Source organism: Podarcis filfolensis (assembly GCF_964270895.1).
Source record: "Podarcis filfolensis genome assembly, chromosome: 8".
NCBI lineage: Eukaryota > Metazoa > Chordata > Lepidosauria > Squamata > Lacertidae > Podarcis > Podarcis filfolensis.
In genome coordinates this window covers 62,780,488-62,805,722 of record NC_139611.1, presented here as the reverse complement: position 1 = coordinate 62,805,722, position 25,235 = coordinate 62,780,488, and the positions used below count along the sequence as shown (strand labels likewise).

The 25,235-nt window shown below is 42.6% G+C and overlaps 1 protein-coding gene across 1 annotated transcript in view; it reads right to left on the bottom strand.

The window, feature by feature from the left end:
• CLIC4 (chloride intracellular channel 4) overlaps positions 1 to 25,235 on the bottom strand; it is a 46,707-nt gene that overhangs the window by 11,272 nt on the left and 10,200 nt on the right. Inside the window, exons 2-4 of the mRNA XM_083625633.1 lie at positions 12,765 to 12,874; positions 2,502 to 2,627; positions 357 to 463 (exon numbers count right to left, since the gene is read on the bottom strand). Coding sequence (XP_083481759.1) covers positions 357 to 463; positions 2,502 to 2,627; positions 12,765 to 12,874 — 343 coding nt within the window. The remainder of the gene's footprint in view (positions 1 to 356; positions 464 to 2,501; positions 2,628 to 12,764; positions 12,875 to 25,235) is intronic.

Here is a 25,235-nt window from a genome sequence, read left to right as displayed (position 1 = left end):
CTGATTACTGCACGTTCTCTGCTACCAGTCACTTTTTCCTTTGCTGAGTTGTAAACATACATTTGAAAGCTTATGGTGCCAACGGGGGTGGAGGTGGGAGCAGTAGGGGTAATTTGGAACACAGAAGGCACAGGAAAAAGATTGAGCACCTTCTGCTCCCCCACTTCTCTGCTACTGCAGAAACAGTTCTAAGGAAAGATAATCAAGGCTTTGCTGAATTGTATTGCAAAACATGACGTTAGCCCTTAAGGCAGTCTGTGTTTGGGAAAAACCTCTACTTGGGCAAGCTACTGAAGGGGAGATGGATAGCAAAGAGAGCTAATGCCACATAACACACTCAAAAATAGATTCCCTACCTTCATTTGCTTCTGGCCTGGAATTCTTGATAAATGCAGAAAATTTAGCAAAGATGTCCATTCCAGCAGTGTTTGATTCTGGGTGTTTTGGTGAAAGCTTTGTGTACCTGAAGAGAAACATATATACATATATATATTTGTATATGAATTTACAGTGTGATTTCAATTGCAGCATGGCACTGTACCATATAAGTTGGGCATATTTCCTTCCAGAATGTTTTATTACTGATGGCATATATTTGCATCATCGCTTTGTAGCTACTTAATTCATCCTTCCTGCAAGCTGGGAAGAGCACAGTGGCAGCATAACTACAACCTTGTTCCTGTGTTAAGCACCTGAAAGAAACAAACATAATGGTCCAGTGCTCTTCCCAGAGCACATGGGAGAGAGTTCCATCTGCCTGAACTCACAGGAGTCATTCATTCAGTGTCAGAGGCCATCTGAATTTTTGCCAAAGCAAGCAGTGGCCAATTACATTACGCAAGAAGTGTGGTGGCTTAGAAATGCTGCTTTACCCTCGTAATGAATTCCACAGATTTGCAGAGTTAGCACATGGAGCTCTGCCCTCCCCTGAAAAATATTTAAATGGATGCAACTTTTTAAAATACGTTGTTACTTGAGCAGCAAACCGTTTAGAATTTTGTCCAAGTACCAGATCTGCCCGTATGTTTGACAAGCCTTCAGAAACATGTTTAGCGCTGAACTTATATTCCAGAAAGTCCCAATATGCATATAGTGACACAATTTCAGTATTTCTTCCATTAAAAAAGGGGATAGCCCCTTGCTCAACTCACCTTGGAATAAATATGGGTACAGCTAAAATTTTGATTTAAGCTAGTTGTGAAACAGTGACTGATTTCTAAAAAGCTATCAACCAGCACACTGAATACCCACCTTGACATCCTAGGGTCCACTCATTTTAGCTGACCCTCACAACCAGTCACCGTTTGTGATCGCCACATGGGCTTGTGGTGGGTTTTGAAGGTGTGCCAACAACTCTAATGCCCAGTGTGACTGGGAGAGCAAATTCTTTCCCTTCTCTCCCAGCAATCAGGCTATGCAAGCGCTGAGCCACAGAGGTGCTCTGCAAGATGTCACTGGCACTGTGCCACTTAAGAGACACAAGGTCTGGGAGACTCCCTCCTCCCTCCCTCCCATGAAGCAGTAGAAGGATGAAGAGGGGGGAGGAAATCACTCAGACCATGCAGAGAGGCATCTCATTGCCTTCAAAGTCTGTCCAAAGTTCAGCATGAGGACAGAAATCTCAGGGGATCTTCTCCAGAATTAAAGAGAAGATACCAGTTGCAGGCAAATTTGTGGACCATGTTGGAAAAGAAAAATACAGTGAATTGGTTACTAGTCTGTATGGAAACTACTGCATTTCACCTTATGAAATTCAAACAGAACAAGAACACCCCTACGTACTCTTAAAGAGTTTGCAAATGCTAAGGAAAATTATTGTGGAAAACAAGACTTTAAAATAAGAAGATAGACTTGGTTTTATCCCAAGTATCGGCGATATCAGTAATGCCAACTTCATGTTGAGTTTTAAGATGGCAATCGCTGGTGATCATCAATCCCCTTTGGTCTCTCCTTTTACAAGGGAATGAAGACACAAGGACTCTTTTCTGTTCAGACCTGCTTGCCAGTCTGTTGCGTTTAATAATTTTCAGGTCACAGAAATGCTTAACCAAGAGTTAACTTTCGGATCCGATCCTTGCTCACCCTAGCAGAAAAGAGCAATGCCAAGAGTGCAATAGCCCAGGGGTTTGGTGAGAAGTTTGATGGGAAGGAAGAAAAGGGGGGAGTCAAGGCAATGAAGAAGCTGACTGGTGTGGCTGCACGACCTGCTTGGCTGAAGCAAACCCCATGGTCAGAAATGTGAAATCCTATGCATTTCGCCTCTGTTGCACAAAGATACCATAGATACAGCTTCGATAGGGTAGGAACAGCTTTTTGGCCCTAAGCCTGTAATAATGTACAGTTGCCATCTCTTATTGCTGATGAAGTAAGCTTGCAACTAACTTGCATAAAGAGTACATAGCAATATAGAGGATTAAGCAGTACCATCCTTAGAACTGGCAAAGACCACCACCACCAAAACAGCTTTCTGCAATACACCTCCCCTCATTAGTAACACTTACTTGGGTGGACAGAGGACATCTTCGAGAAATTCTTCAATTTTGTTCACGTCCGTCTTCACCTCATTGTTAAATGTTATGAAGGGCGGGTGAGTCCCCGGTGCCAAGTTCTGAAGGTCTGCAGGTTTCCTGCAAGAGTAGAGTTGTCTACATTAAAACTTTCAGTATGTTGAGCAATTCCGGCAGGGTCATGGTTAGTGCTATCAAGAAAATAAGAGCCTGCTGAATCAAGCCAGTGGGCCATCTAGTACAGCTTTCCTGTTCTCACAGTTGCAAACCAGCTACCTATAGGAAGCACACACAAGCTAGATCTGAGCACAACAGCACTCTCCCCTCCTGTGGCTTCAAGCCACTGACATTCAGAAGCATTACGGCCTCCGGCCGTTGAGGCAGAGCACTGCCATCCTGGCTTCTGGCCACTGATGGCCTTACCCTCCATGAATTTGTCTAATCCTCTTTTAGACATAAGGCAGTTATGGCCCAAGTACTCTGGGGAAACCATTTTTAACCTGAGATAAATTAGGACAATTTAAGACATGGGGGTGTCCCTGAGGTAGAAGGTGGCTCCGCTGGGAATCCAGAACTCCAAGGACTTTGCCAGCAGGTTTGATAGAGCACAACGTATCCAACCAGAGATATGCTGCACAATTTTACTTTTAAGGACTACGTAGTAAAATCTTCAAACTAATTTGGAAAGCTAGAAATGTCTTTATTATTCAAGCTGGGAAACGGTTTATAAACCTGTATGAGAAAAATCAGCAAAATTATGATCAGCTCTCTGTGCTTGCGCTTCCATAGGACGTATCATATTCACCCATAAGCTCACTTTACGCCTTGCACTGCACATTTCTTAGATGCATGCAGGTAACATTTAACGTGATGCATCCTATCTGGCTCATGGCGGGGGCACAGCTTTGGCTAACTGGATTTTTGAGGTTCCACCCACCTACACCTAAACGCATCTGTATGGTGCCATGAAGACTGCATTCTGCTGATACAGGCTCTGTTGTCTTAATCTCTGTTCCACAGGAAGTACAACATACGCACACAAGCAGGCTAACACGAGGAGAGGAGCTCCATTGTGGGGGTTGGTCTGTTAAGCCAAAACACATTTAGCAAAATGTGCAAGAGCAGGTTATGACATCAAATTTGGGACTAGAGCTACTCCTCTAGGGGAAATATTTAGTTACTATGCTCCAGCCATTAATCTTCCCTCCAACCGATAGTAACACTTCCTAGCTCAAAACAATTTCACCACCCAGGGCAAGTGTGGATTTGTTTGGCACAGTCCTATTTCATGAGACTGTAGTGGCAGTTAGACCTGCAGGGGGAAAGCAATCCAGGCTCCTCAAAGCAGACACTCAGCTGCCATCAAGCCTGCTTCCTTCTGGGGCAGGCTGGGCCTCCTTTCCCCCAACACAGACTTAAAGGAATTACATGAAGGGGCAAACTACTTTGAAAGTTTGTGTGCACTGGGGAATTCAGTGACAGTGAGATCAGACAGACACTGAGAAGTTTGGACTTTTTAAAGGGGGGGATATGGGAGTTATTGGAGGAAAGGTGCTGTTAGTGGACATAGTGAAAGGAACATTAACACTGTGGTTGCAATTTTCAGCGGTGTACAAAGGCTTTAAAAGGAGATCAAAGCAGGAGTAGAGAGTGGGAGCCTGTATAGAGGGGTAAGCTGCCTTGAGCCACTGGGAACAAACAGGCAGACTATACTGTACACCTGAATAGGATTTTTAGTCAACATCCTGCAGCAGGTGGCTGCTTCCAGTTTTGTGAGGCAGGGGAAAAACCTCAGACGTTGGAGGAAGCTGTTGGCACTGCTGTGGCCTTTTCCACCTTCGCTAAATAATTCTAGTTGTCACAAAGCGAATCAGTCTTACATCAGTACTTTCTGCTGCAAAACATACAAAGGGCAGAAGTAAATTGTGCATATAGACATCTTTAAGTCCCTACATATATTCCTTCGGGGGGACCCCAATTAAGCTGGATTTCTCCATATGTACATAGTTGGGCACTTAATAATGTATATACACATGTCTTTTGCTTCCACACTTTTCCATGTTGTGCTAACACCACTATAAAGCTTAGCTGATGCTTCCTGCAACAATAATGTCTAGCACTGCCCTGGATTATTGCCCATCTGAGGCACACACACAATGCCCATCTGACCTGTACCACCTACACTGGGAAACTCTAGAGACAGCACTACCAGTAAAGTGAACCGCCGGCATGGATTTGGCGTAAGAAAACCACCTTCCCACCATCATTCCAGTGGTAAAAAACTGGCAATCACTCAGTGATGCAAAAGACAAAAGTACAGCCTTTCATGTCCAGCTTACCTGACTTTCCCACATTTAAGGTTCGGTGAGGGATGCTCAGTCAATCATGAACTGACCTCAGCATTGCACTTTGCAGGGTATTAAGCCAGTATTTTAGTAAGCCAGAAGCACACAAGATCTTCACACAAAACCAGTTTTAGAATTTAGCACTGAACCAGACATGCAGCAAGCAGGACAGGCAGAAGCTTGGTACAACAAATGGCCTGAAAGGCCATGGGGAGCTGAACAGATGTATAAACTAACAAGCAAAACTAAAAAGGGAAAAGAATCAACACAAGGCAGCCACCAGACCTCTCCTCTGAACAGGGGAAACTTCGAAAGCAAGCACAGCCACAGCTTGATGTCTTGCCATTATTCCCATCTGCTTAGAGTTTTCAAAGAATGAGAAAACAGGGCTCTCCATAAAACAAGGTGTCCCATGCCAAAGCTAGATTTAAGTTATTAAAAAGTGCTGATCAGCCACTGCTTCTTCACCCCAGGATCCCAGGTATAAACGGATACACACAAGTATTATCAGAGACTGGACTAATTCAGCCATCCTACAACTGTTATCTTGGGATTCCATCCAGCAGCCTAATTTTTTGCATGTTAGGGTTTGTTTTCATATCCTCCACCTCCACCTCCACGCTAGTTTGGTTAATAATTTGGAAAACTCCAAAGCTTACTCAGTATTTGGGAGACAATTTTGTTGGTCCTACCTAAAAAGTATTGCCTAGCAATAATAGGCCTTTCTTTTACACGCTAGTCATGCCATTTCTTGGTAGACGAATTTTGTGCAATGTTACACCAAAACCACTATTCAGTAATTCAGGAACACAGGAAGCTGCCTTACATTGAGTCAGACCACTGATCCATCTAGCGGCTAGTCCAATTCAGCCTCTCCCAGATTTTTGTTTCATGGCAGAGAATAAGAGCAGAACATTCAGCTGCCACAAACCTGCCCTTAACTGTGTGCACACACTCAAAGTGTTCCTAATTTGTCCTTCTCCAAAAGCTGCTGAGATTTGTGAGTCAGTTTCATACCTTAAGTAGCTTAAGCTTCAATTAAAACACTGCTGTGTACACCCACAATAATTACAGAAAATTACTGGAGTGGCTCTCCTCCAATTTCTCCCATTGGTTAGAGGAGGTTCTTTTCAGATGGGAAAAATAGTGGCAAATCATACCTTTCAGGTGTGAAGGGTGCACACTGTTCTGGGAGCAGGCAAGACCAAACCCTCAGCAAATGTCAAAACAAGTTCTGAAAGGGGGTGGGGCTTCTAGCAAACTACACCCCCTCTCCAAAAACAGGCAAATTAAAGCTATTGCTGTCACAATCCCCCTTAAGCATCCTCAACAGAGCTAGTCAGTTCCCTTACAGTTTCCTTTACCCCTTCTTCCCTGTTGGCCACACCTGTTTATGTTGCATGTTTGCACCAGTCTAAATGAGCTTTTAGAGAAACACATCTGGTGCTAATGATGTCAAATTTATTATTATTATTTATTATTATCATTATTATTATTATTAGGAATCTGTAGCATCTTCTTTCCAAACCAATCCTTCTGGCACCTGGCATAAAACTGAAGCGTCTTTCCACTCTGCTTTCCAATGCAAAGCATTTAGGGTGTTAACCAGAGAACAACAGAAAGTCACTCTGCACCAGAGAATTATGGTCAATGTCAGCTCCCAGTTTAACACCGTAGGTTCAGGCTGTGTGGGTGGCTCCCAACTTTGTTATGTAGAAGCATAGCAAAACCATACCCTGCATCTCTAGGGATAGTCTAGTACTGTTCTGGCTGAGGTAGAGGACGTTTTTAAGGAAAGGAGAGAGAATGTGAAATAAGTGTATGCGAGTAATCATATTACTCAAAAGTGTGCATGATGTCTTAGCCTGGCAACCTAATTGAAAGACATTGCAAAGTTTGTCCCGGTCTGCCTGCCAACAGATACTAGTATACATAATAGGTGTGCAAGAGCCTGAAAGAGCCAACTCTCATCCCATTTACAAAAAAACCTCCCCTGCCTGGAGGCCAATCTTACTCACCACAAGTGAGTGCTCTTTAAGCCTTTCCTATGGCACACAGCTGAAACCGCATCCATTTAACAGGCGTTCCCACCCATGCTGCAAGTGATGCAGCTGTATGGGCCACAACTGCCATGCTGTAACTACTAACTCGTCTTCTGTGCATCCATGGGAAGGGAACCTGTCACTACACCACTATACCACTGTCACTATACCAGCCTTGTATTTAACAATTTAAATTCATTGTGGGAGACTGCATTGAATTCCATGTAAGGAAGTGAGCAAGCTGGCAGTGGAGGAGAGATGGTTTCTGTGAGAACTGCAGAAGGACAAACAACCTCTAGTGCCAAAACCATCATAGAAATGCAGCAGGCTGGCTAGGGATGGAGTAGGACCCCTCCATCCCCTCCATCAGTCTGCTTGCTAGGAGGTCATTTTTGTTTTAATTATTTTTCACTCGTCTGCTCAGAGGTAGTAGCTTACATTTCATTTTTAGTCGGTAGGGCTGTCCCCAAGTGGTGGTGGTGGTAGGTTGGGCAACTCACAATGTGTTGCCCTTAGGTACAGGGCTGGGGAAGTAGCTCCTATTCACACACACACACACACACACACACACTCCAGGGATGGCCCCAAATGGAAGAGGCAGGCAATCCTCCTCTGTGACCAGCATAGCATGCAGCCTATTAACAGGTGAGTAAAAACAACAACAACAAATATAGACAGGTTTACAACTTTTGTGGGCTATTTACACAGTTACCGTTTATTTATGGCAGGCATAGGCAAATTCAGCCCTCCAGATGTTTTGAGACTACAATTCCCATCATCCCTGACTGCTAGGGATGATGGGAGTTGTAGTCCCAAAACATCTGGAAGGCTGAGTTTGCCTATGCCTGATTTATGGCATTGCACATACACCTCTCAACATACAATGTGAAGAACTCAATATTAGCAGCTAAAGCAGTTAAGATACAAAAAACAACTCCAGATAAATTTAAAAACAATACAAAGCAGACACCCACAGCAGAGACATATTCATCCAGCTGGGAAAGCTGGTTGGGACAGAAATGTCGTCAATTGTTTCTGCAAAGTGCAGGTTGTGGGTGCCTGTCGTGTCTCAACAAGAACACTGTTCTATATACTGGAAACCCTGCTCTGATTTACATGCAACAAAAGCCCCAAGCTTGTACCCCATCCTTCCTCCAAGAAGCTCAGAGAAGGATACAGGATTTACCCCAATGTCTTCTAATAGCCCCGTGAGACAGATTCAGCCTAGGTATTGACTGACTTGCTCAAAGCCACACAGGGAGCTCCATGAAGCAAGTAGGGCTTTGAACCTGGAGTTCACACATCCGCTGTCTCTTATGACACTGGCTCTCACCTGAGGCAAGCAAGATGGACTGGAGTAGTTGGGAGCAAGAGGCCAGTTCTTAAAGAGACTTAATAAAGTAGTTAAGCATCTGGGCTATTACCCAACTCGGAGTGAAGTATAAAACAGAGATGGCCAAAAGAGGACAAAAGCAAGTTTTGTGTGTCTCGGGTGGAGGCTGTTAAGCCCTAAAAAAGTAACAAACAACAGTGACCTATGGAACATTGCTATAAATACCCTGGTAAAAAGAACTTCCATTTCTTTCAGGCTAGTAAAGAGGGAGTGGCTCAAGCTGAGAGTCATTATAGCATGCGTCACTTGGTGGTGGTGTTTTGTTTTTTTTAAGATTCACTGGACAAGTGCCCAGACAATAGGCTGGCCAGAGTTATAAAAAGGCAGCCTATGGGACAGGTTATATGTTTATAATAGACAAGTTCCACTAGGTTCGCACTAGAACAGATGCAAAGTTAACTTGCTTAACCTCAGACCCAAGTTGGGCAATTCCTTCTCCACAAACCTACAGCTACATCCCTCCACCAATAATCCCTAGTGATCTTAGCCTGATGGTGGGACAGCCTCCATTAGGGTCTACAGCAGGGGTAGGGGGACCTGTGGCCTGTCAGTTGTTGCTGGACTCCAACTCCCAGCTCCAGTCAGCATAGTGAAGAGAGAAGAAATGGAAGCTGCAGTCCAGCAACCTCTGGTTGAGCATTTAACCATTAACCATCAGGAACCATTGAGGATATGGTTCCTCTAACCCAGGGATCGGCAACCTAAGGCCCATGGGCCACAAGCAGCCCATGGGGGTCATTTAACTGGCCCACGAGCCACCCCTGAACCAAGCCGCCCGCTCAGCGAGTTCCCACGCATTGCGCTAAACTGGTGCAGCACAGCGACTCACTTCCGCAGCACCGGAAATCACACCTGCAGAGATGCTGGAAATCGCGTCTGCGCAGGCGCAGATGCCGGAAATCACGGGCGTGTGTGCGATCCAGCCCACAGAGGGATCTCCACTAGAGTGAACCAGCCCAGGCAAGGTAAACCTTGCCGACCCCTGCTATAATTACTAACTGGTCTACCAGGGGCTCATCATAATTCTTCCCCATTGCCACTTCAGCAACAGCAGCAGTGTGTAATCACGTGGGCTGACCGATTAAGAGTCAGACTCGTATCAGGTGTCTGGATTCTGCTTAACATGGGCTCAGGGGTTGCAAGAGTTCATTTCTGAACCTCTCAATTCTGCACTTCAACAGCATCACTAAATGACATAACCAAGTCAGTAGGTTAGACAATTGGTTTCAAGATTTCTACCTTCAGGAAACTTGCTTCAATTTAGTGATGGCCAGCAACTGGGGTGGCTTTAAAAGATTAGACAACTTTATGGACGACAAGACTATCAATGGCCCCCAAGCCACAATAGCTATGTTCTCCCTTCACAGTTTGAGGCAGGATGCCTCTGGAGACCAGTTGCTGGGGATCACATGCAGAGGAAGGGCTGTTGTACTCAGGTCCTGCTTGTAGGCATCCCATAGACATCTCATTAGCCACAGTAAGAGCAGGCTACTGGACTAAATGCCCCATTGGCCTGATACAGCAGGGCTGCTCTTATGTTCCTATTTTGTTTACCAACCTTTCATTATTTGCCTAAGACTCCTTGCAACTTGGAAAGGGATCCTGCTAGGAGCACTCTCAGCTTGCTAGGCCTGTTAGCCTCCACTTTAGCACTTTTGTTATGCCAAATGCACCCTAGAATACAGCATGTACATTGAAAAGAACATGTGGTAAAGTGTAAGTAAACTATCATGCATGCTTTCCTGAATGTTATTGCTGACAGAGAAGCTTCCAGACTTATGGGGAATGCCAGGATTTCCTGGAACACCATCTGAGAAGTACTTGCTCAGGGTTTTGGAGGCGGGGGTTCAGTTCATTTTTAAGAAAGTAGTCCTCAAGCAAATTTTTTTTTAAAAAATCAAAGCCAAAAGCTTGCCCTGCATTCTCGAACAAATTCTGCACACTGCAGCTATGCTCTGGCCAACAAAAGAAGTCTAATTCTTGCACACAAACACAAGCTGCATTCCTGAAGAGGGAAAAGAATGAAGCCTCTGTCTTTACTGACTACAGAGAAGCAGAAAACCTATGAGCACTTGGGGGGGGCGCTAAGTGTGTCTCCATTTAGTCCACACATATTTTTGCTTGTGGCCTTAGCTACTAGCAGAATTTAACTGCAAATAACCTCTTGTTAGCAGCGCTATATTTAACAAGACTCCACAAAGGAAAAAGCATGTCACAGAACAACAAGCTTGCAAGATTTAAGTTTTTCCTGTGCCCCACAATTGCTTGCTTGTGAACTTTTGTACCGGGAAGAGCCCAGCACAATGTGAAGTCCAAATCCTGATCTTGTTAGCAAAAGAAAAATAAGTTTTGAACCTCATTAACAGAGCTGTAATACAATACATAGCAGAAGAGCAATTGTGAACCTTATTAAGATTATAACATTTCTTTAAAAATATTAAGTGGGTTATAAATGCCTTAAATAAAAATCTCATTCAAAGAAATGAGCACAGAAGTACAAACATGGCAGGCAACCACACTAGTCTGAGCTATTTTCCTAAAGTCCAAGTCATCATTCCCTTCAACAGGCACTCAACTAGCAGAGTTTGCTATCAATTTAGAAACAAAAACAGGGTCACCCCACCCACCCACAAAAAGCTATTGGGTTCTACATACCCAAAACCTCTAGGCAGGAAAAAGTTTCTGAAGGAAACACAGGCTGAAAAGGACCTGTGAGCTTCCAGAGAGTTGAGTCTAAAGAAGGAATACTATAGTAACTCACCTCATTGTCTAAAGGTGGAATTTCCAGATTCACACTCAATGCCAGAGGCAGGATGCTATCTTTGGCAGGGAGGTGGAGGAGAGGCATGCTGCTGACTAAAAGCCTCAATTTTCCCATTGTGCTCTACAGGCAGCTTTTTGAAATCTGCCCCAAGAGAGTGGGGCTGGATGGGCAAGAGATTCTAAATGAATTGTATTACAGTGGTGCCTCGCAAGACGAAATTAATTCGTTCCGCGAGTCTTTTCGTCTTGCGATGTTTTTCGTCTTGCGAAGCACGGTCAGTCGCAACTGCACCTCTTCAAGCGGTTTTTAAAAAAAGGAAACAAACTCGCAAGACGTTTTCGTCTTGCGAAGCAAGCCCATAGGGAAAATCGTCTTGCGAAGCAACTCAAAAAACGAAAAAGTCTTTCGTCTTGTGAGTTTTTCGTCTTCCGAGGCATTCGTCTTGCGAGGTACCACTGTATTAAAGAGCAGCTAAGATAGAATCACAGAAACGTAGAGTTGGAAGGGACCATGAGGGTCATCCAGTCCAACACCCCTGCAATGCAGCAACCTTTCAGCCCAACATGGGGCTTGAACGGAAAACCCTAAGATTACGAGTCCCATGCTCTACTGACCTGAGCTATCCTGCATGCTAATAGATACAAGATGTGAAGAATAAAAACAACCAAGTCTTGTAAGTATCATAAAGACTGACGTATTTTGTTACGGCTTCATCAGCTTTTGTAGACTTAAGAGCCCATTCAATCAGCTGTGGTGGGGGTCAGAGAAGTGGGAGGAGAAGAAGAAAGGGAGGCAGTTGGTCTGCTTGAGCCCTTTCTGAACTATACAGAGATGTTTCAGGAAGAAAAAGTGATACTGGACATCCTTCCTAGACCACCCCTCTATCTCACACTACATAGCAGTAAAAGATTCAAATCTCAGGTTGCCCACACCTGAACTCTCTAGTGCTCTACAGAATAGGAGGGGAAGGTGGGAGAATAAAAAGGCATGCTTTCCTCCTTCATGACCATCCTACCCCCACAGAAACCTAGCCTGCATACACACCATACATTTAAAAGCATGTTCTCCCGTTCCTCTTTTTTTAAAAAAAGAGGACGAATCTTGGGAATTGTAGGAATTGTAGCTCTGTGAGGTGTAAAGACAAAATCCTTTTACAAAGGATATGCCACAGAGGCTGTGCAGATGAAGAAATATAATTCATTAGCTTTTGACAGCACCTATTCATGCAGGTTATTCAGAGAATTGGAGTACAGTGGTACCTCGGATTACATACGCTTCAGGTTACAGACTCCACTAACCCAGAAATAGTACCTCAGGTTAAGAACTTTGCTTCAGGATGAGAACAGAAATCATGCAGCGGCAGCGCAGCAGGAGGCCCCATTAGCTAAAGTGGTGCTTCAGGTTAAGAACAGTTTCAGGTTAAGAACGGACCTCCGGAACGAATTAAGCACTTAACCAAGGTACCACAGTACTTTTACATCTTCGAATTTTCCACATAACATATCCTTGCTTCAGTTATTATGTCTGATATTAACTCTCCGATACAGAGGTTTATAAATCTTCAAGATGTCAAGAAAGTAATCGCACAGGATTTATCTCCCAGCAGCAGCAGCAACTAGAATCTGCTGTGTAGGAAAGAAGACCCTATTACTTAAATCTCTCAAAGATAACCAGATATAAAGTAGAAATGTAAGGGAGTGTCATGTTTCCTACCTTTTCAAGTCAACTGTTGTTACACTAAATACCACTCCTTTCAGCCAAAGAATCATGAAGAGTCTCTGAGAAAAGGGGCAGTTGCCTATGCTTTCACCATCACTTCCAGCCTGCGAAAAGAGGAGGGAAAAACATTAATACAAGTGCACCAGATGTCCAGATCCATTCTCTGTCACCCATTAGCAGTAATGTGAGCTTCAAGAACAGTTTTGAACTGAAAAAAATTCATTTACAAACTGAAGGTAATTAGCATGGGGAAATTTGCATCAGGATTTTTTTTTAAAAAGTTTTCACTGGTTTTTTAAACAAGGATCATAGGAATAACAAATGATACAAATAAAAGACCAAGTCTTCTCATGTTATTTGTATATCACAAAAATACCATAAACATTAGTAGTAATATCCATAACATATGGTTCATTATTAATAGTTAATGTTTGTTCGTGTGCTGGTTTAAACAAAAACAAATGGGGAACAGGATAGAACTGAGTTAACAGATAACATTCAACACCGAACAGCTGAAAACCTAATCAAAAGCCCTTGTGGTTGTGCTTAGATTAAGTATGAGTAAAAGCCACTTTTCCTATTATGTTACCAACAACACAATATAAAGTGTTGGTCTATTGATGAACCGGGGGGCGGGGGGATTTAAATCTAGATCAACCAGATTGAGCCAAATGTTGATGTGGGGAGATTGTTCATTTTCTGGAATACTGGCATGTGCTATGAAATTAAACCATGGTAAAGTCATTTTTTTTCTTTATCTGTCCATGTGTCAACTGTAGGTTATTTGTAAATCTCTCATGGAGGGCTGTTTTCCAAACTGTTTTGTACTAAATGTCTATCGTTGTGCCAGAAAGGGTTTCCCAGTGTCGGGTTATATTGTGTCTCGCCATTTGTAATAAATGTCTTATTAATTATTTATTAAATAAATCCAGGTTATTTTCTTAAACTATATTTAATAAAGCTAATTCTGGCCTGACTTCTAATTGTTGCTTTGTTGTTTTATCAATTTCTTGGAATATCAAATTCCAGAAAGGCTGGATTTCCATACATTCCCACCACATGTGGAGATATGTACCAGGTGTGAGGCAGAGCCTCCAGCAATGTGGTGGTGCCAGGATGGATCACTGCCAGCTTTCTAGGGGTTAGGTACCACCTGTATGAGTTTCAGGGTAAATTACTGCTTGCCAAGATAGACTAAAAGGGGGTTTCCATCAGAAAATTAGAAATTTTCCCGAGAAAGATCCCCTAGAGTTGGGGTAATAAGCTCAGGCCTAGAAATAAATATTGCCCTTGGGACTCTCCCTGGGCCACACCCCTCAGTGGTCCTGCTTCACCCTCTCCCTTGAGTGTTTAGGCCTAAACTGAATGTGTCCCTGAAGTTGGATAACCACTGGCTTTAGAATGGATTGAATATAGCCTACTGTACTAAAGTGTGCCATCTGCCCACTTTTGCCTCTGGCCATGCCAACTACTGGCATGTGGCCCCATGGAAGATTGCCCATGAGGAAATGCAGCCCTCAGCTGAAGGAAGTTCCCCATCCCTCCCCCCGAGAGTGATCTCATTTAGCACACTTAGTTTTCTTTACTAGAAAGAAGCAAAATAAGAACTTTGAAACTGCCAGACTTGTCTAATATTGTATTTGCAATTGGCATCCATCCATTGTTATGAATGAACTTATGAAATGGAAAGATAAATCACTGAATTTTTTTTCATCCCACATCACTGCCCATAATTAGAACAGGTGACTCAGTAGATAGGGTAAGGACCAGAAGGTTGCATCACAAGTAGTTTCGTCCCAAGAGAAAGAGGGAGGGATCAGCCCTTTGTGTAGCATTTCCTCCAAGAGAAGAGACTAAAAAGTTTACGCCTTTGAAAGATTAAAGGAAGCCTCTGTTATCATCAGCACTGTTTCAGCTCAATAAGCAGCTTGCTAGATAAAAATTCTAATTTAATATTGAAACCTTTGGTGATATCTGCCTGTTTAGTGGTATCACAAGGTGGGAAGGACTCAGCCAATATAACCGTGAATCATTGGCGCTAGGCAGCTTTGCAAATTGCTACTCTAGAAAAACTGACTTACCTTATCTTAAGAGAAACTGTGGGCTTGGAATATCATGTGGCAGTCTTTTCATAATTGCCTTTGTAACAAAGAGGGAAAGTAGCAAGGAGGAGTTCTCTTTCCTTTTTACCAGTTCTTTGTTATTTTTGTACCAAACCTGCTATATTTCTGTGCGTGTAAGACTAGTATTTTAGAATTTAAAAAGCAGTTTGATAAAGCTCACCACCTACCAGTGTGCCTTAGTTAGCTCACTGAAAAGTCAGTCCAAGAGGACAGTCCAAAGACGGAAAGCTTTCTACATGCATCAATATCAAGACTGGTGAAACTTGTGACCCACCAAGTCAAACACTGTTCAGAAAAGCCTCCAGGCACCTTCTGGTTTTGGTGCCTGCTTAAGAATGCAAAACAGGGTGGTATACAGAGCACCATGCAAACCGCAATAAATGGCTGAGGGGCTGCATTTTGCCTAGTGGGTCACAAGTTGTGCTGAAGGCAAGCCTACTCAACTGTGTGACACAGAAACTCCTACCGGGGGGGGGGGGGGCGGGTCATGTCATGATAGCCCTTGCTTCTCTGACACACACATGCACACTTCTTTCAGACCATACTGTGGTGCCTCTGTACCCGGTGATATAGGTCTAAATATCTGAAGCCATATTTTAGGTATTCATTGCTTTAGTCATGTGCTTATTTGTCTAAATCCACAATGTATAAAGATAGCTTTCGCCGAAGCAAAAAAGCAGCCAGCAACTGAGAAATGGGAAGTGAGACTTACAGAAACATGAAGGCCTCTGACAAATTTAGCAGAAATGGGCAGAGACTGGAAAATTACTATGACTGTGCCAAGAACACCCAGGGATTTCCAACTCCCAAAACCAAAGGGCTGGAAAGGGCATGAAAATCTAGTCCAAACCGTGCTCTCTACATGCACTGACACACACTATTCTATAAAGCCATAAGCTCCAAGTAACCACTTCCAAACTACTATCCAGACAAGTAGCATGAATAAGCTGCTCAAATCAGGTGTGCCTGAATAATAAAGTGATTTCAGGAGGACAATTTAGATGCCCCAGCAAAGTGAGTCAAGAGGAGGAAGGCATAAAGCTTTAGAAAATGCTTTCTAGATTTCCAATTAGAACAAACAAACTTGCTACTTCAGTGGCAACCTTTCTCTCTCTCTTTTTTTAAAAAGCTCCAAAACTGTCTAGCCTGCTTCACCAGATTAAGGAGATCTCTCTGGAGTATCATCTAGCCCAGGTATAGGCAAACTCAGCCCTCCAGATGTTTTGGGACTACAACTCCCATCATCCCTGACCACTGGTCCTGTTAGCTAGGGATGATGGGAGTTGTAGTCCCAAAACATCTGGAGGGCCAAGTTTTCCTATGCCTGATTCTAGCCCATGGGCGTGCAACCTATGGCCCTCCAGATGGTGTTGGACTACAACACCCATCATCCTTGGCCATTGGCCATGCTGACTGAAGCAGATGGGAACTGAAGTTCAACATCTGGAGAACCACAGGTAGCCCAGCTCTGCTCTAGCAGGTGGCCTTAACTGGCAACTGGTCTTCGTTCCATTTTAACTTTTCCCCCTTGAAGTGACATGTTGGGAAAGCAGGTCTGCCTTAATCTACCCATCATGCCTCCTGTTCTATTTTTAATCCAAAGTATTTCACATGTTTATTAAATGGCATTATGAAGATTACTACTGATATCCTAAGAGACAAATTGCTTCTCAGGAACTACCTTGTACTTCTTGATCAACGTTGGGAAATGGGTTGCTACTACATTCCTAAGGGAACATGAAGTTTATTAAATCCATACAGAGCTGCTTTAATGAGCCATTGGTTAGCAAACCTTTTATTAAAAAGCAAACTGTAGTGTATCCAATTGTCTAGATGAGATTAGAATTGGACTAATAAAATGACGTAAAACTTCAAAATTTAATATGAAAAAAGGGCCATAGCTCAGTGCTAGAGCATTTGCTTGGTGAAGGTCCCAGGTTCAATCCCCAAGACCACCAGGTATGGCTCAGAGACCCCTGCCTGAAATACTGGCTTCCAGTCAAATGGATCCAGTGGTTTGATATAGTACAAGGCTGTTTCCTATGTTCCTACATGGGTGGTGCTGGGACACATGGCAAAAAGCAAAACAATGCAAAATCTGGATTTAGTGTGTTTCCTCATTCCAAATTTAATTACTGCCATCTCTAGTATATCTGGATAACTGAAGAGAATACTACTACGAATGTTTGGGTAGGAAAGGCAAAGGAACAGGTGACAAACACAGCACCCGACAACCCACAAACGTAACACATTATTTTTCATCATGACAAAATATCCTTTACCCATAAACAATTACATCAGTAGTTTTAAGAACAGCAGCACTTTTGTATCCCAGGATGATACAAGGGAGGGAGTTATTTTAATGCTAACAGCTTGCAGATGTAAAGCATTCTGGAGAATCTCTGGAATCTGAAACTTGTTAAGTGAAATAGTTTCCAAGAAGCACTCTTCCAAAACAGTTTTAACATAGTACAATACTGATGGAATACTTTTCCTGAATATTCTGGAAAGGGCAAGCTAAAATTCTAAATACTAATTAACACCATGTTACAATGAGATTCTTCCAGAAGTTCCATCATCAATATACTGCCAGAAAATAAATATTAAACATGGAGTTAATAATAAAAGATATAGCCCAGTTCTTGCACCACCTCATTTCGGCACAAAGCAATCAGGCCCTAGCTATGGTTCCCCCCCCCCCCCAGCAATGGGACATCTAAACACATTTCCCAACTCCTATTCCCCAGTGTATACACAGTACAGTATGTACATCCAGGCAGCAGGTCCAGGCAGCCAATAGCAATACAATTGCTCCTACCTACATCAGTGGGTAATCTTTTTCAGTCTGAGGGCCACTTTCCCTTCTGGACAACCTACAAGGGACCACAGGCCAATGGCAAGTGGAGCCAGAAACAAAAGTGGGCCCAGCAGTTTTACTTTTGAGTATTAGTTTTATTTCTACATACACACACACACACACACACCCCTCTGTCCTCTATCCAGACAAGCAAGAAGCATGATCGGAGTTCAAGGACACATCCTAGCCAGGCAAAACCACTCAAGGAGGATGCAAAGCAGGGCCCGAGGACAGTCCCAAGGGCCAAAGGGGGAAAGAAGAGAAATGAAAAAAGCAACACAGGTTGGGAATTGCAAGTATGCATCCCTTCCATGGTAACCCCCACATTATCAAAGAGCCCCCTTGTAAAGAAGAGAAAGGCAGGCAGGTTCAGGGTTAGACTATGATTGGCCCTGCACTGATCACTATTTACCCATTAACTAAATTCCTTAAAATGAGCATTTTCCTTTAATGTTAATGTCTTAGAAGATGTGGAAACCTCTCACTAAAACAATAGCTTGAATCCAAAATATAATCCAGACCTAGTTCCAGATATGAAGCCTTCAGGAAGCCACTGCATTTTTATGAACTCAGAAAGCCTTTTCCCCATCTGTATTCCCCAAGTGTACTTTGAGCACAAACCATAAGAAGAATGTTACAGGCATGCCAAGAAAAAATTGGCTTCAGCACTCAAAACTGATTCTGTCTACATTCAAGAGCCATTTTTGCAGGATACCTGCAACCATGGCAGGTATAAAGCTTGTTAGCATCAGTTTCTGGGGAGAAAATGCCAACAAAAAAATTCTAGCTGTTTTTAAAAAGTATGTTTGAACAAAAATTAAAACAAACCAGAGTTTTGGAAGCCTGAGAACACCCAAAAGAGAATTTCGGCAGTCTTCAGGGGTTCTCAAGTAGTTAGAATCAATTGCACATTTCAGTAAAAGGTGTTCAAAAAGGAGAACTCAATGAGCCATTTGAGCTACATAATTGTAAGAAATTGTGCGACAGCTATAAGAGATCTGAGACAATAATGTTAATAGTCCCATTTTCCAGAGTGTTTTATGCTTGCAGAGTAAATACAACCCACTTGCAGAAGTCTTTCCTACTGTGGATAATAAAAAGAAAATGGGGCATATCTGAAGACTTCCTGGGAAATCTCTGTTCAAACTTGGGAGTCCTGCTGCTTCCACGTGTTCACCACCCCCTCCTCACATGGTTTAGTACAGAAGTAGAGGTTCCATATGTTACTAAGACAACACAGGCCAAGCAAATGATTTCACAGCAACCACAGTGACATGTGCTTGACTCCAGTTCAATTCATTGAGCAGAAGAGGATAAACTGCCCTGAGATCTTTTTATGAAGGGTGGTATATAAATTTAATTAATCTGTTGTTGTTTTCTTAATAGAAGAGGTGCCAGTACTCACCATGAAGTTGTTACAGTCAGTGCCACACTTCTTAACAACAACAACAACAACAACAAAAGAGGTCCCAGTACTGCGTACCTTTGAGTACCCCCTAAAAGAAAGCACTGATAATACTAAAGTAATAATGAAAATGATATCTCTATAAGCAAAATTTGGCTTCAGCGGGAGGTGGGGGAGACCTCTGCAACTGGATGCCATCTATGTTAATGGATAGATCATATAGATTTTCTACCAGTTATACACAGGAGCTACATATGGAAAAACAGCTCCCACAATGGGTTGGGGAATTTTTTTAAGACACCCTTGTGACCCTTTAGAACTGAACTATCAATGGGGGAAATCTAGAGCAGTAGAATTTCTTGCTGCACATTGGTTTGCAGCAGGAGCTAATAAGCAGGGGTCAGCAATGCATTCTGGGGTCAGCAATGCATTCTGGGTCCAACACAGCCTCACATTTTCTGCACTGACTTCCCATTAAAACCTTTCTCACCCTCATTTTGATTCTCCCACTTCATATTCATATTGTCCTAGATGGTGAACCCCCTGCACAGGAACTGGAAGCTTCTCAATATTATGAAAGCACAAAGACTGGTGTGCTGTGCAGTCACTGATATGAAAAGCAGCAGGCAATCTTCACCCCAGATGCTCCCATTAAAAGCAGGAACAAGCAAAGAATGTCACAGAGATTTTTTTTTGCTAAAGGATGGGATATAAATGTTTTAAATCAGAAGTAGAGAACCTGTGGCCCACAGGCCAACCTTGGCCAGCCAGGGGGTCCAGTTTGGCTCATGAGGCTATTTTCCACCCAACCACGCCAACCTGTCCATCAGCTGGCATCACCTCTGATGCCAGCTGATGGGCAAGGCTTGACTGCACACAGACAATGGGGCCTGTTTCCTATTGGCATGCACAGATAAAGCAAATAGAACCTTTTTCTCCAAGCATTGACAAGGTGAGAGAAAGGCCTCTGCTAAAGATCACACTGTCCAAGTAGGTTCAACATGGAGAGAGGCAGTCCCTGACATACTTATGGTCCTGAGCTGTATAGAGCTTTAAAGTTATTGAAGGTTTTGAATGGGTAGAACGAACACTGAATTAGATGCAACTGTCAAGTTCAAATTCCTCACCATCTATGACGGCTCATTTTCTCCCAGCCTACGTTACACCCCTTGAGTATTGGTGGGGGAATTCGCTAACACTGGGTGTTTGCTTTTAAGATGTGCAACGTGAGACTTTAAAAAGTATGAAACTTTACAAGCAATCATGTGTAGCAAGCATATTAACACTGCCATCACTGGAAGGTCTCTGATATTAGTGAGTTTAGTGAACTTTTACTGTTTTTTTCCTGCTGTTCTTATGGTTATTACATTTTAAAGATCAACATATATGTTGTTTTTTTCTTTATTAGTCATTTTAAACCTTTTGTAAATAAGAGATGATTTAATAAAATAGGTTGCCATGAGGGTCCCTCCACCTTGCGCCAGGGTCCTGCCTTTTATGTTGTGATGATGCTCAAAGATTCTACATTGTACAAAACTGTAAAGCTCAATTAACTAGATGAGTTAAACCCTACCCTAGAAACTCTTCTGCATTCCCAACTTCATCAAGGAGACAAAATAGACTCACAGGAAAAATTTGTTCAACCCAGGAAGAAATTTCCTGAATTTCCTAATCAAAAACCCACCTCACTTCCAAATGCTAGCTCACCAAGAATGTGAATGCCATGAAATGATGCCTTAACAAGAATAAAATGTTTAGCATTTCTGATAAGGCAGGGTAATCGTGCCAAGGCATTTGACAAAAGGGTGGAAAGTATTTCTCAAGTACTGTGTCTCACCCACACTGAAGAAGATATCTGGCAATTTTAATATTTTCTATTCAGCAACCAACCGATCAGGACATATGGTTAGCAAAGCCAGTGCTAGATTTTATGTTTTATGTCTCCTAACTGGTGGCATCAAATCATGGCACTGTGACTTAGCGTAAAGCTTGCACAGGTTTATTCCACCCAGTTTCAGGATCCCGTGCAACACAGGCCTGGAGAGGCTTTTGGGGAGTGCAGGGAATGAGAAAAAAGGGGTTGCACAATCTGTCTTCCAGTCACACAATCACTGGAGACAAGCAATACTGGCAAAACAGGGAGCCAGTTAGGCTCTATTCAGTAGAACAGGATGCCAATGCATGGTTGTGTCTGTGGCCAAGATCATCTCCACATCCCACAAAGGGATCAAGGGTTTCAAACAGAGCACTAGCCATATAAGGCAGAAACACTGCAACTTATCCAGGGGCTGGTCTCGTGCAGCCCTCTGCTCCTGCTTTAAAGCAGGTAATAAAGTAATGCATGTTTCATATACATGCCTGATAATTCATGAAGTACAATAAATCTTTTTACTCTTTGACTGGTGCATCTTCTCTTTAACTTTTACAAATTATTATCACCGCAGAGCAATGGAAGAGATTTTCCTCTTACTGTGAAAGCAAATGAGGTAGTGGAGCAGAGAGCCCATTTGCTCAGTTGCCTTAGTCATGCCCTATAGTCAAATACAAATAAACAGCAGTAAAATTCACTAGATAAGACTGCAGCAACTTCGGTCTATTAAGTTTCGGTCTATTAAGTTTCAATCCTACGCCTATTCCTGATCATTAGTATGCACTTCTTGCCACTTGCTCATACCATGGATTTTTAGATTCTCAAAACTTATTGATGGTGCCAAGTTCCACTATTCAGTTCTGCAGCCAGTGTGTCACACCAAGCTTTCAAGAGACTAATTGCTTCCATCTATCTCATTTCTTCCCAACAGTCAAAGAGTCAATAGACCCTTTAAAAGGACAAAAGTGCAAGTTCATGACAGATGAGGTCAATACTCCTGAAAGCATCCAAGAACTCTGCTGAAATGTGAAAGATGGAAGCTGAAGGTTAGAAGAACAGAGGTCCAGCCCTTATAGCGAAACAGATGGCAAGCTGCATGGATACTTTACAACATCAGAAAGATTGCCTGCCAAGGTTCAGCTCTGTGCAAATCCATCTCATTGGAGAGTTACCATTTATCCACATTATGAAAAGAGAACTTACAACATTGACAGAATCCAGTACAGCAATAGACACACAATAATATCATACATCTAACATACTGCTTGGCAAAATCAACCTGTGTATCAAGACCCAAGTAGACACTGCACACAGGCACACAAACAACCCGTTAAAAAGAACAGCAACATGAAAAGTCATTTATATGGAGGCAATTGGGACCCACGTTTTCAAAAAGCCACAGGGGATGAGAAGTGACATTTGGAATGGGGATGGGAGGAAAGAGGACAAAGAAAGCGAACCCTCCTCCTGCCACTCCTCTGGAAGTGGCTTTTCCTGTTTTAAAAAGAGCTATTGGGTAATGTTACATGCATCTACATGAAAGAACTGAGCCCCAGTTTCTCCTTTAGCTTTTTAAAAATATATATTTGGTGTATACACAATCAGCTATATGTTTATGGCACACATTTCAGATAGAAGGGATATCTATTAAAATAACATTTGCAGGAAGTAGTCATTTACTCCCAGCTGTGTGATACTGCTCCCAAAACTATTACGCTATACCAAGCTAGCATTTCCAGTCGGGGGGGGGAGGGGGGGAATGAGGCTATATCTGCTTGTATTCTTGGTAGAGGGAAATATACAAAACTGCTGAGATATTTTGCACCATATTATCTTTACTTAAACTCATTAGGTTGGTGGAAGATTCTGATGATCACTCGTGCCTGCCCTAGACTTGTTGTATGGAGTGCACTTTCATGACAGAAATACAATTACTGGGAGAAAATATTAAATGCAATGGAAACACTGTTTAGGAAAGACAGCTAGCTCTCCTACAGTGCACAACTAACAGCCCTTCAAAAACCAACAAGAGCCTTCCTGGACAGAGATGCTTCAACATCTGGCATTATGTCTCAAGAGAGGATCAGCTATTTTTTTTTAAAAAAAAAAAAGCTTGCTCGTGGCTCATGAAGGAGGCTTATTGCATCCTCCCAGCACAGGTGCCAACCCTGAGGCCATCTGACCTCACCTTGCTTCAACCACAACTCAAATGCAGCACTGCCGCACCCTCTTTTATGAGCCACTGCTGTTCTGAATTTCTCTAAAAACAAAGGTATGTAAAATAAAATACATTTATATTATTACATAATCCATCACTTTCTACCCCAAAAAAGTCTCAAAGCAATTTAGGAGAATAAATTAACCTAAGGAAGCAAAACCATGAATAGTACAGCCATCAACAAGAAAGTACTTTCGGATCCAGTATTGTTAAATTAGTTTCAGCTAGTACATATTAAGGATATCAACAAGGTACCTGAATACATGCAGGAAACCCCTTGCATTCTTGCCCTTTGCCCTCATGACTGGTAAAATTAAGCAGGAAGGGAATAAACAGTTGGGCCGGAGAGATTATTAATGCCTCGTTGGAAAGGGCACTGAAAGAGGCAGTAGGAAGACTTCTCCTTACAAATCCTCCATGGATCTGGAATATCTGACAATCATACCAGTCACTAATGTCCCTTTCCTGGGCGAGGTTATTGGGTGGGTGGGTGCAAGCCAGCTCCACACACTCTGGGATGAAACTGGGTTTTTTAGATCCATTTCAACTGGTGTTTTGGCTCAGTTTTGTATGATATCCTGTATCAAAAGGGAGCTAGTGGGAGTATACCTACAATATTACAATCTAAATTTTACAGTAACACTTCTAAAACTTCACTTTGATAACATCTGAAGTGCTATGCACAGGCTAGATAATAAGTAGTTTAACAGTGAACACCACTTCATAGAAGCCCCAAAGCTTTATTGACAGAACAGGTTAACAATGTTTACTAAATACACTAGATAATAGGTATGATGCAGTAATTTGCAGGGGTGGTTACTACAACCATCAGCTCTGCTGAGACCCCAGCAACTTCTGGCTCTTCCTCTCCTTTGAACTGTTTGCATTCCACCTAGTCCTTACTAGAGCTTTGACTAAGAACAAGTGCCTGAGCTTGCTTTTTCCCTCCTCCCTCGCAATCCCTTTTCCTTCTGCATCATGGCTGCAAGCCTGAGAGCAGGGAATGTTTTATAGTTTCTCTTTGTGGGGCACTCTGGAAACCCTTTTTTACTAAGTGATATAAAAATGCTTATAGTAAGCTTCATCCTAGGTACATCCATCCAGGATGTACCCAGAGTCCTGTTTGTTGGTGGGGACCTGAGCTCATATTTCCAGCTCAGCCTTGAAGCTTACTGAATGGCCTTTAGCAAATACCTTTCACGTCTAAAGTAGCTCACAAGGTGGTTATGAGTATCAACGCTCCATAATCCTACCTAAATGGCAACAGCACAGTCTACCACCATTGCAGAAGTCCCACAATGCCTCAGAGTCTATCTGGCTTTTGACTGCCATGAAGAGCTACATTTCTGCAGTATAATGAAGCAGTTGTCTAGACTCCTTTTATGTTACCAAGCTCAAGTTCAAACACTGCAGTGTTCCAAGTGGAAAGATTATGAAATTGCCAAAATGGTTGTCTGCTGTCAAATTTGCTTTATATTTAAGAGCTACTTTGGATTCAATGTTACACATTACCAAGGGCTCTGAAGAGCTATTGTCCAAGAACTTTGCTCCTTTGAGCTAGTTAGCACAGTACAGTATGTGCTTTGGCAGTAGCACAACCCCCTCCCCTCCAAGGACTCACTGCAAATGCAAGAGAAGCTTACAATTCCATATTGGAAGAGAAGGAAAATTTCCTCCCACTACCCTGAACCACTGGGCACTGGGGGAGGGGGAATTATTAATACAGCCAATTATTCATACAGCCTTGTAGCTTTCTTAATATCAGAACATCTTTTGTGAAGGTCTTCTACAATCTTTTTATGTGAACAAAGAATAATTTAGAAGGCTAAACTATTACGGAACCTATAAGCAGATCAATCTGGTTTACGGCTCTTGGGAGAGTCATTTGCTTAGGCCAAAGCTAGACATGACAATACATTATCAATTTACTGCAAACTCATGAAAATGTAAGTATGTGGGTATACAGAATTTCAACTAAAACCAACTTTAGAC